The sequence below is a fragment of the Varanus komodoensis genome, unplaced genomic scaffold (genome assembly GCF_004798865.1).
Source record: "Varanus komodoensis strain SLA01 unplaced genomic scaffold, ASM479886v1 scaffold33, whole genome shotgun sequence".
NCBI lineage: Eukaryota > Metazoa > Chordata > Lepidosauria > Squamata > Varanidae > Varanus > Varanus komodoensis.
In genome coordinates this window covers 4,104,077-4,116,385 of record NW_025335817.1, presented here as the reverse complement: position 1 = coordinate 4,116,385, position 12,309 = coordinate 4,104,077, and the positions used below count along the sequence as shown (strand labels likewise).

The 12,309-nt window shown below is 53.3% G+C and overlaps 1 protein-coding gene across 2 annotated transcripts in view; it reads left to right on the top strand.

Moving 5' to 3' along the window:
• The first annotated feature begins 4,733 nt into the window (after nucleotides 1-4,733).
• UNC13C (unc-13 homolog C) overlaps nucleotides 4,734-12,309 on the top strand; it is a 66,261-nt gene continuing 58,685 nt past the window's right edge. For both annotated transcript variants that reach the window (XM_044438813.1, XM_044438814.1), the window contains exon 1: nucleotides 4,734-7,710. In XM_044438813.1, the coding sequence (XP_044294748.1) occupies nucleotides 4,734-7,710 (2,977 nt within the window). The remainder of the gene's footprint in view (nucleotides 7,711-12,309) is intronic.

Below are 12,309 nucleotides of genomic sequence, written 5' to 3'. Positions count from 1 at the left end.
GAGCGCCGGCGCGGGCCCCCCTCCCCTCTGCCGGCCAGCCTGGGCCGGCGGCGGCGGCGCGCGGTCCTCGCCTCGGAGCCCCTCCGCCCCGGGACGCGCGCGCCCCGGTCGCCTGCCCTGCCGGCCCGGCGGGAGCCGCTCCTCGCCTCATCGTCGCCCGAGCCGCCGCCGCCGCCGCTCAAGTTTGCCCGGTAAGTTCGCTGGGGGCGCCCGGGTGCTGCGCAGGGGGCCGGACAGGGCATCGCCAGCCGAGAGGGCGACCTCGGGGGCCCCCGGCCCGCGCCCGACGGGAGAAGGGGCTCCGCCGCGGCCGTGCCGGCCGCTCCACATCGCGCTCTGGCCGGGCACCTCCGCCGCCCGCGAGACCCAGCTGCTCAGCAGCCCCCGGCCGCGGGAGGCGAGGGGTCGCCGGCGGGCGCTGTGCGGCCTTGCCCCGGGCGTCGACCCCATGCCGGCGCCGGGAGGCGCGTCCGCCCCGCTCGCCGAGTGGGACCCGGGCGGTCCGGCTCGGGCTGGCGGGGTGGCGGCCGCGCGCCCCCGCCCGTCTCGTCCGCGCGGTCTCCCCGCTTCGCGCCGCTTCCGCGCCGGGCGGGACGAGACGGGGGCGGCGGCGCTGGGAGGGCCGCTGCGGGCCGCCGGCGTCGCCTTCCCGGAGGAGGCCAGGAGACTGGGGAGGCGCGACCGGCGGAGCGCCCTGGGCGGCTCGGGGCGGTGCCGGAGGCGTCCGCCCGCGGAGCGCGGCGCCGGGCTCGGGCGCCCAGCCTGCAGGGCGGCGCAGGACAGCGCGTCCCGAGCGCGGAGGAAGGCGCGGCCGGCGCGCCGCGGGGCGAACGCTGCAACAGGCCTCGGGCTCGCGGGTCTCCCGGCCCGCCGAAGGGGCCCCCCTCCGGGGCGCGGACGCTCCGCCTCGCTGGCCGCGCCGCCGTGGGGTGTGCGAGCCGCCGGGTGCGGCGATGCGACGGCGAGGGGACCGCGCTCGTGGTGTGGGGCGCTGGCGGAGTTCGCCCATCTTCTCTCCCCCTGTCGCGAGGCGAGAGCGACGCGTACTGACTGCAGGTTTAGGGATGAGGGGGGCCCCTTGCTCGAAACGGGGGAACTGGCGCCGTCTCATTTCGGCTTTGCCTTGGGGGCTAGAACAGCCGAAGAAGCGTGTTCCAGCAGAAGGAGAAGCAGCGACCAGCCCCAACATCCTGGGTGCAGCAGCAGCAGCAGGTTCATAGAGCGGTGCATCTCAGCCTCACCTGTGATGGCTATTCCCTGCCGGTGCCAGCCAGTTATTAGGAATTCAGTAAATCAGAAAACATTGAAAGAAGGGTAGATTGATAAGATGGAAAGAACTCCTGATTACCTTCAAAGCGGACTCCCAAGAAAGTGCGCTCAGATGTGGCAATAGTGGGATCCCAAATCACAGTGCCCGTGTTACAATGCTCCTGCTGTACAGTGGCTTTTAAATAGATCCCCCCCCCCCCCACACACACACAGATGCACCCGCTCTGCAGTCAGGCTGGGACTTTTCCCACTCAACTAATCTGAAGCAAAGTGGGGGGTACAGAAAGTGGGTGGGTGAAGCGTGGAAGCATCTGGAAATATCAATGTGTTGCAAAGCAAGGGGCTGCAAGGCAGCACAGCGACCCCTCCTTCCTCCACCAAGCATGCCACAAAGCTGCGGGGCACCTCTGTGCCTGCAGCCCAGTCACTTGGCGGGAATCTGTCTCCAATGCCAGCCAGGCCCTGGACAGAGCATGCTGGTTCCTGTAGGCCCCACTGCTCCTAAGACATGGCTGAGTGCATTGCACCAGGCTTCCTCTGTTAGTGGGAATCGTAGAAACAGAAACAGCAAGTCAGAAGGGGTCTCCTGGGCCATCTAGTCTGACCCCCGGCTCTAGCCATTTCCACTCCCATGTGCAATCTACCAGTTTGAGAGGACATGGGCAAGACTCACCCCCTTCCAAAGCTCAGTTTTGGGAGCCTTTCTTCATGGGCACTTGGAGGCATTGCAAGGGTCCTGCTGCAGAAGTAAAGGAAAACAAAGCAGGTGGTGGGCCGGTCACTCTGACTTGTGCCTGTAACTGGCTAAATCTCCCAAGGGAGATTTAATCCCTCTGTTTTCATGGGGCTGGAGATAAAACTGGGAGTGGCACTAAGCCCTGCCTTCTCAAATCCCACAAACCCTAAGCTGGTTGGTTTCACCTGAGAGCAAAGGTGCCAAATGGGCGTGCATTCAAGGGTGGGGGTGCCTTGCTGGTCAGACCCAGAACAGCAAGTCCATAGTCTAAGTTATAAGCAATGCAAACTGTGGTTTAAGCTTTTCTAAACCAGCCTTTAGAGCTGCATATGGCAAGAAGTGTACATAAAGTGTAAACTGTTTTCACCCATGAAATACTTGCACCCTCAAAAACAAGAACCGCTCAAGGCAAAAGCAAATCCTGCATAGGCCAGAAGGCCCCTGGGCATCATCATTGCCTCTGCCTTCTCTTCTATCGGAAGAACATAAACAGCGTGAGAGAGATGCAGAAATGGTTTGCAGCTCTTGCGAAAAGCTCCCCCGGGACCGCAGCTCTGTTGCCAAACGTCTGGGCGCTTCTTCAAGGCATTCCCCTTCCTTGTCTCACTGGGGGTATGCCTCCTTTGTCACCCCCTAATTTTCACACAGACCCACACAGGCAACAGCAGCAGTGCTTCCCTACTTGGCATCCAAGAGCAGAAGTGCTTTTACCTTGTCTTGTTCAGCCCAAACTGATCCGCAGCCCACATCCCAGACAACACACTGTAGAAAGAGGCTATGCGAGGAAATCATAGAAGTCTCACTCCTAGAGGGCCCCTTGAGCTTCCTGGAAAGCGCCTGTGTACTTTCATGCATGGCTTCCTGGGATATTCCAGAGTCACTCTAGGAATGAGGGACTCCTTTGTGAAGCCCCGGGGGAATCTGGGAGCCACGGGAAATGCTGGGGAAGGGGCAAGCCGCCGCAAGGCCTGCTGCAGGCCAAATTCGGGCAAAGCTTATGAGAACCCTCCAGGGCCATCCAGCCCTTTGTGGGCCTTCGTCCTGGCAAACCATGCTTGAGGCTTCCCAACCAGCCTCCATCTCATGAGCTGGCCTGCCGGACAGAGCCCCGAAAACTGTCAGAAAGTGCCCTGGCTTTTCATGGTAAGCAGCCGAGGGCCAGTCCTGCTGACGAAAGCACTGCAAGTGAGGTGGGTCTGACTGGGGTAGGGTCCAGAAGTGTGTGGATTTGGCCCCACAGCAGGAGGGAGGTGGGAGAAGGCGTCGCCCCCAGGGAGGGCAGTGGGCAAAAGCTCACACAAAAGAGCACCTTGCAACTCCCTTCTTGTTCTGGGAATGCTATGAGTGCATCCATTGCTCTGTGTGTAGCATGTGAATATTATTAATCAGTCACGAGCAAATGTGTAGACAGAGTGAGGCATGGCCAATTTTTGGTGTCTGTGGCTATGTTCTTCTTGACCAGCAGAGGTGGGAAATTGTAAAATGTGGGGGTGATTCCTGGTGGGAATCCCTTTAAAGTACCATTTCTGTAATGTTGGAGTCGTTTTACAGCTGATAAGCTTTGGAAGGACTTGAATGCAACATGAAATATGAGGGATCCTGGGCCGACAGGAAAATCTCCATGTATTCCTGTACCTGTTCTGTCATCATCAGTGCAATCCTCTTGCTCCTATCTGGCTTCAAACGCAACCAAATCCTTCTGGATTTGTACTTTGTTGCCTGCTGGTGCTCAGCTTTGCATGTCTGCATAATTCTTGGTGGGTAGAAGACTCATTTCATTTGTGGAACGATCCCCCACCAAGTGGAAATTGAACTCTTGCTTCCTGATTGGCTTGAGAGGCGTGCTTTTACATAGGGCTTGCAATTGCTTATTGCATAACAGGGTCTTGCCTTGTGCAAGACAGTGCCTTACTACAGGGAGACACTCCTTTGCTGCTCTCATTCCAGCTGATGCAAAGGGCAAAACAGCTGAACAACAGAGGCATCTGCAGATGGAGGAGAGACACAAGAGCTGAATGTGTCTCTCCCCAGATAATGCCAGTCCAAAAGGCATGTGCATTTGAAGCTCTGCTGAATTTCGAAATAAATGTGCACAGCACTGAGCTGTAATTCTGTTGCTGAGTTACTTGCTTTTTCTTGGAACATCTCCAACCCCTAAATGCTGAGGTGGAGCATATCAGGCCATGCCACAAAAAGTTTTGCACAAAACAAGTTTGCTTCTTAGCTGGTTTTCTTTTTTAAGCTGGTTTTCTTTTTTAATCGAGTGTAACTTCAGCAGTGGTGCCCCCCCCCCCCCAAGAACAGCCACATTTCATAATATACATAGGAAGAATATTGGCTCTGCAATGTAAAAAAACCATTTTCAAAAACTCCATATTGTGAAATGTCAGCATTTCTTAGACATGTATGTAAAAAATATGAATGTGGGTTTGCAAGCCCTAGTAACCCCTTTCCCTTCCCTGCTTTCTAGATTCTGTGAAGAGTGATGTGAAGCAGAGCTGGAGTTTACCTTCTCCAACAGCCTCCACCAAGAATAATTTTCTAGCCCATTGATCTGCTGCTTCATTGTACAGAAACTGAGGGAGCACCCATGATTATTACACACAACTGTCGGTTGTATTGGGTGGGTTGGGGCCTCCTGCCTGATGATTATGTTGGAAACTAGGAAGCATTGTTGTGGATAAATAAAGGCTGTCTTTTGGAGAGAATCCAACTGAAATCGCCATCCATGGTTTCTGCCCCCTTTCAGAGCCTGATCTCTTCCTACATATATAAGATCTACAAAGGAATGTTTACAAAGAAATTGGGAAATAGTACAAAGAAAAGAGAGAGTTGTCAAAGCAAAAAGGAACAAGACATCTCCCACGCTGGACAGATAAAGAATCCCAAACTCTCCAACACTCTGAAAAGCAAAGTGAAAAAGGTTACCAAGTGCTCCTCTTCTCGCAATTTGTCAACAGAAGAGGAAGGACCCAACCAGGAGTTTTCTCTGTCTCCAACATTCAGCTATCGGGTAGCAATTGCAAATGGACTACAGAAGGGTGTTTTCCTAACCCAAAAGAATGAGGATCCGTTTCAAGAGCCGTCTTCCAATGAGAGCTCATATTCAGAGTCCTTAAGTGAAGTCAAAGGCCTGACTAGGAGCAAAGAGCTTTCGTTGCACACTATGCCTGTGAGGCGGAACAGGAAGAGCTCGAGTAGCCTTGCCCCTTCCGATGGCAGCTCTGATGGGGAGCGCACCTTGCACAGTCTGAAGCTTGGTGCATTACGGAAGCTGCGCAAATGGAAGAAGAGCCAGGAATGTGTCTCCTCAGACTCAGAACTCAGCACATGGAGGAAGACCTGGGGCCTGCGGAGCAAGTCTCTGGACCGGACTGCTCGCCCACCTAAGTCCAACACCCTTGAGCCAAGCTTCAGTTCAACAGGTTGCATCAGTCAAACCCACGATGTCATGGAAATGATCTTTAAGGAACTTCAAGGCATCAGCCAGATCGAAACAGAGCTCTCTGAACTGCGGGGACATGTCAATGCCCTGAAGCAGTCCATTGATGAAATTTCGAGCAGTGTGGAAGTGGTGCAGAGTGAGATTGAGCAGTTGCGGACGGGATTTGTACAGTCCAGGAGGGAAACCCGTGACATCCATGACTATATCAAACAAATTGGGCACACGGGGAGCAAAGCCAGCCTCAGATTTTTAAATGTGCCAGAGGAGAAGTTTGAAAATACCGAACGAGTGGTATACAGAACATTAATAGAGAAAATGGGGTTCTCGGAGACACAGAATTTGGTCAAAATTGACTTTGCGCACCGTGTGGGCCAGCACAGGGAATGCCCCAATGCCAAGCCCAGGCCTGTCCTGGTTTATTTTGAGACCCCGCAGCAACGAGATTTAGTTTTGAAAAAATCTTACAAGCTGAAAGGAACTGGCATTGGGATTTCAACGGATATTCTCTCTTCTCATGACACACGGGAACGGAAAGAACGGGGCCTGCCTTCTTCGCAGACCTATGAGAGCATGGACATGAAACTGCCAGCAATCGATCTGAAAGCTAAAAGACATGGCTGGGAATCACCTGACAGCAGTGACAAAGAACTGGAATCAGATATAAATCGGAACAGTTATGCAAAGATATCCAAATCGGCCCCTCAAATGAAAAGAAATCTTGCCAAAGCAAGAGAGGAACCAGCAGCCCCTTGTCCCCCGCAAGGAGCTGCAGACGGTGCCCATTTCCCCAGGGAGACCACATGTAAGGAAGAGTCTTCAGGAACAGAGGGCCTGCAGAACGTGCCCAGGGCAGGCCGCCACTCGAGCATTCCCCCTCTCTGGCAGTCGCAGAATGACTTCACGGCTCTCAAGCTCAGCCGGTCAGAATCAGATTTCTCTAAACTCTGCCAGTCGTATTCTGAAGATTTTTCAGAGACTCAGTACTTCAGCAGAACCAATGGCAGCTCGCTCTTATCTTCCTCTGATAGAGAGCTCTGGCAGAGGACGCACGAGGACCCGTCCAGCTGGTGTGGGGGTTCTCAAGACCAGACCTTTGAGGACAGTCACCCTTATGCAGCGGAGAATGAAGCAGAGAACACCGAAACGGTGGACAGCGGGGTCAGCAATGGGGCACTGTGTGTGTCTGCAGACAGGAGTCACTACAGCAACTCTCAGGTCTCCTTGGAGGACGACCTTTCTCCATGGAAAGACTGGAATCAGCTGGAACCAAGCACAGGCCTGGGGTTAGATTCGTCAGCACAAGACATTTTGGCTTATGATTTGAGCAGCTCTTCTGATCAGCAGACAGACTATGGCCAACAGATGGATCTCTCAGATGTCCAGTATGATGCAGAGAATTACGATTTCGCTCTGGAGGGCAGCTCTCCTTCTGGTGTGGGGCTCAGCAGTGAAACGCAGGGCCAGTGGGTTGGCCCGTATGATGACTATCAGGAGACAAATGACAACACTCTGTATCAGAACCAGGACCGAAAGTCCATGCTGTACCGGAGCCAAAGTGAGCTGCCAGGAAATGACTTTGAGGAAGCACCTCCAAAATCCTGGCACAGCAGGCTGAGCATTGACCTTTCAGACAAGACATTCAGCTTCCCCAAATTTGGGAATACCCTACAGAGGGCAAGGTCAGCCTTGGAAGTGGTGTGGAATAAAAGCACGCAGAGTTTAAGTGGGTATGAGGACAGTGGGTCATCTTTTATGGGGAGATTTCGGACTTTGTCCCAGTCAACTGCTAATGGATCAAGCACAACTCTGGATTCTGATGTTTACACAGAGCCTTATTATTACAAAGCTGAGGATGAGGATGGCTACAGTGAGCCTATTGGCGAGAATGAGACAGATTACGTGGAAGTCATGGAACAAGTTCTTGCAAAACTGGAAAACCGAACTAGTACCAATGAATCAGAAGAACTGGCCCAGGACTATGGTCCAGAGCAGACTCCATATGAGAGCCCTTGTACTGTTTCACAGGAGCATTCCCCCAATGGATGTTTTGATAATTCCTTGTTGAGTGAAGATGTGTTGGAATTGGTGGATGATACAGTTGATGAAGCAGTCGAAGTATGTGAAGATGAAAATCAGAATATCCCAGAACTCCCTGTTCAAGCACCCATGAAAACAAAGATCCGGCCATCATTTAAAGAAGCCGCTCTGAAGGCATACAAGAAACAGATGAGCGAACTGGAGGAGAAGATCCTTGCTGGAGGTATGGCATTTTTTGTATTTTATATTTAAACAGAAATAGCCACAGCAACTGGTCTGTTGGTTTTGTAGATGTCATTTTTCTTCCTTGGAATGGTTTCAGAGGCTTGGACTGGACTAAGAACCGCTAAGTCCACTGAAGGGAAGGCGGTTAAGTTAACCTTTTTCTAAGTCTGGATCCAGTCCACTGTAACTGACTTCAGCTGGAATTACTCTGGATTCTGGGTGAATCCAGGTCAATGCCAAGTGTTCTCAGTTCCCCCATGATACTGGGTGTTAAGAGGCTCTCCCCTGGGTGGGAGGTGGGTTTTCCACTTCTGGAAGCACTTAAGCAGAGACCCTGGGACCACTTTAAACTGGGTTCCCTCACTGAGCAGGAGTTGGACTTGAGGGCCTGAACTCTTCCATCTCTGGGATTCTTTGCAGTCTTATCCCTGATCCAGTTAAGCCCAACTCTCAAGCTGTGCAGACCCATGGGAACAGATTGAGTAAACTGGCTTAAATCCAATTTTTGTGGTTAACTGCTTTGTGAAGTGAACTGTTAGGTTGTATCTCCAAAAGACAGTTTATTGGAATAAACTATTACAGTGTGTCATTTGTAATATATCTAGGTCTCTGTTAAAGTGATTAAAGGTTATATATGCCTTGTCCTCAAATGGATCTAAAGTGCTAGGGCAAAGTGCGAGAGGCGTTATTGAAAAAAGACCTATTGAAAGAAGATGGATTTGGGTCCTCTGACACATGTGTTGTATTCCTCCAGGCTGAGCTCTGAGGGCACGCAGTACATGGCTTCTTTAAGGACCGATTGAAAGCTTTCTTTTGTGCACCACACGGCCCTGAGAATGTTTGCAGGAAGTCACTACTGATCCTATTATACCCATTATGTGCCAGTTACACAGGCTGCCTCTTCTGACCCCAAATTAAGCTGCTGGCATTACCATTTAAAGCCTTGTATGGTTTGGAACTAACCTGTGGGAAGACTTGCTGTGTCTCCGGACCACCAGGGAGGGCTGTTCGGCTGATGGATGCTGTGGGCACGGCCTTTCTGTGGTGGCTCTGCAGCTGTGGATTGCTTTCCTCAGGGAAATGCACATGGCTCCCTTCTTGTTGACTCCAGGAGGGTGCTTTTCATTGCAAGCAGTTTTTGAACGAGGGTGTTATTTGTGCTGGCTTTTATTTGATAATTCTACCTAACTCCTGTGTTGCTGTTCCAACGTTTTAGTGTTGTTTTCATGAAATATTGGTATCCTGTTTACTAACTATTGCAAACTGGGAGAATAGTTGATCATGAATGATGGGTGTTGGGGCTGGGAGGTCTTTTTTCTTCCATTTTGCCCTCAAGTCCTCTAACAGCAGTTTCGCCTCCTGGCCCTGTTCAGCTCCTAAACACAGAGCCATGGCACCTGCTCTGCCTGGCTGGGAAGCCCCCATCAGCCGAAAGTGAGGGATGCTGGGCAGCTTGGCTGACAGACTGGCCCACAAACCATTCTTGGAGGGCAGCATGTGCCACAGGTGGTGTGTTGATTGTCAGGACAGAGCATGCTTACCAAGACGCTGCAAATGGCCCAAGAATTGTGCCAGCCTTTAATGAGAGCTTCACATCTGAGTAGCGGCTGTACTTCGGAGGTTGTCGTGAGAAGGCGTTCAGCCCCTGTGGGGCTTCAGGCTCCTCTTGATGGAAATAGATTCATCAGAGCTGGGAGCAGGCCTGGGCAGGAAGGTCGACTTCAAGGGCACATTTCAACACTGGCGAGCTCGTTCTGTGGTGCAGAGCAGTGCCGGGTAATGTTGTAACTTGCTTGGGTGGAAGCAGCTCTTCTTCCTCCTTATTTGAAAATGCCCGGATTTCTCTGCATCAGTGCATTTTGGAGGAGAAGCGACAGTCTGCTTTCAAACTCAAGTCATGGCAGGAACAGAAAATGGAAATGAGGGGATTTCCATGCCTGCCCCTGCGGCAAGAACTCCCACCCTTGGGCATCTTCGAGCACCTCCGTGGCCTAGGCACGTGACACAAGGCCCGGGAGAGGGCTTTTCCACAGGGCCTCCCAGTCTGTTTGGGCAAACCCTGCCCAAGGAGGCCTGCCTGGCACCTACATTACTTTTGCTTTGGCATCAATTAAAAGCATTTTTATTTTTCCAGGTATTTTACTCTGCTGCAGCCTATGGCTTTGTTTAAGAGCTTTTAAGTTTAACTGCTTATTTATTATTGTGAAATACATTTCAGTGGGGAATCAGAATGACCCAGCTAGAAGGGCTCTTTCTGGAGTGACGGGAAGCCTTGCACCCCAGTGAGATTGCCTTCAGTGGGTGGGCTGGGTGGGCTCCGTGTCTGGGGTCTGGAGGGGACTGCCCTTTCCTCTCTGAGCAGGGTGGTCTTCATTCCTGCTACTTCTCTGCCTCGGGGCTCGGCCTGGGCCTGCAGTCCTTCAGCCTCACAGTCAATGCCTCTCCAAACCTACGTGGGAGCAGGGCATGCTTCTTGGCAGTAGCAACTCAAGCAGCTGGGCATTTTTGGTGGCAGCCGCGGGACTCCGGTGGTGGGCTCCTTCTGAGGGGAGCGCAGCTGGCCCTGTCTTTGAAGTTCTGCCAAGCGTTCAAGTCCATTTAAGTGATGGGGACTTCCTTCCTTGATGCTGCCTTTTAAATAATTCTGTGTATATGGCGTTGCTTTCAGTTCTTAACGTTGCTGGTTGTCCCTTTTGCAGGCCAAAAGACAGCATGCAATTATCTTTATGCATAGTGTAGAATTCATAAAAGGGCTTACAGCCTGAAACAGCAGGAATGTGCATGCGTCTCTTATTCTCCTGCCTGCATGTCCACCTGTGTGCCCACTTTCTGAGGCATCCTCCCCTCAGATGCTCACTTCAGAAATGGTAAGGCAAGGTGGACTGGGGGGCTGCCTGCTGACTGCCCCTCAGCAGTTCCTCTCAGTGCTCCACCTTGTCTGGGCCAAATTGCGTGAGAAGCCGGGCAGTCTGTGGAGGGCCGAGGGAGGCAAACAGGACCTCACCTGGCCTGTGCCACAACTTGTCTTCCTGTCTCGTTGCTCCTGAGTGGCTGGCAAGAACGCCTCATGCCTCTCATCAACCACTTCCGATTTCCTGTTGACCTTCGCTGGATTAGGCCAGCACCGATGTGTGAGTCTTGCTGTTCCATGTGTGCGCTGGACGTTGCATGCCTCTGGGCTGCCCAAGCAGCCAGACATCCTCGAGGCAGAGCTGCCTCAATGCCTCCCACTAGCAGGACTGTTTTAGAACACAGCGTTCCTGCCTGTTTCCTGCAAGTCCTTGTAGCTGATCTAGGTGCCTTCCCCCTTACCTCTTTATTTCGACTTCCGGGCAGCCCTGCACTGATTAGAGACTTGCCTGAATCCAGCAGCCCCCTCCCTTGGACCCTGGCCTCCCCAGATACCCACAGCTGCAGGGACAGCAGCAGGGCCGAGAAGCGGAAGTTCACCTGCTAGGAAGATGTTCAGGGGAAGGAACCTCGCCAGAAGCCCCAGCCAGCCAGCATCCGTGCTGTGCATGCAGATTGGTCTGCACCGGCCTGCTGCTTCCCCCTCGGCTGCCCCCCTGCAAGATTTCCCTGATGGCCTGGCTTTCTCTGGCTACCCTGGCCCAGGCCGTGGCCTCCCGACACCCCTCCTGGGGCTCAGCCCGCCTGTGATTGAGGGGGCGTTCTGATTGCCAAGAGTCAGTGGGAAATGTTTCTTGGTCCTGACCGCATGGGAAACGTGGTAGTGACATGGTGCCTGCCAGGAAGGCATGCTGTGGGGGCCGGGGAGGGAGGAGTGGGGAGCCGAGTTCCCCCACCTTGCCGTGTACTCAAAGAGCGCTGCGTGCAGCCACTCAGGTCAGTTCTGTTGCTCCCCCTGCAGTGTAGAAGTCTTCCCCTGCAAGTGCTCCGACTCTGGGGGGGGGGGCACCCTCAGTTAATGGCTCTCTTGCTCAGGTAGCCTCAGGGGCCGCTTGCAAATGCTGAGCAGGAGCTGTAGACTCCCCGCAACGCAACACTGCGTGCAGCAGCCCCACCATGGACGACCCCGCCGCCGCGTCTCTCCTCCTCAGGTGCCTCATTGCCGCCGTGCAACTCTGCCACTTCTGCTTTAATTAAAGTTATGGAATGGATTTGCTTATGTGGCCACGAGGAAGAGTTAATTACAGCAACACATCTGTATGATTTGTAAAGGTGGGTTTGCCCTCTATCAATTATTGTACTTGATGGAGGTAGACGGGAGCTGAAATTCGCCAGGCGACCGAGAAGCACGGATAGGTGCCGGTGCCGGGCCCCGAGCACAGCGGGCCACTCTTGGCAGGGATCCGGTCCAGCAGGGAGAGCCTGCCCTGGTGCATTGGCCAGCAAAAGTAGCTTCTCTGTTTCCATCACAGGTATCTTTGTGCTTTCATGTTGCAGCCATACCGATTTCGTTGTGGCCCAAGGGATTCAGCGAGGCGCTTGATTTCTACTTGACTGGTGTTTTTCCCAGGAAAATGAGGCTGGCCTATTTTAGGCCTGCAGCTCTTCCTTGGCCTAAATCTGGGGGCAGGAATAGCAGCCCCCGTGCTGCTGCTCCCTGCTGGGGGAGGGGCTGCTCTCTTTGCAC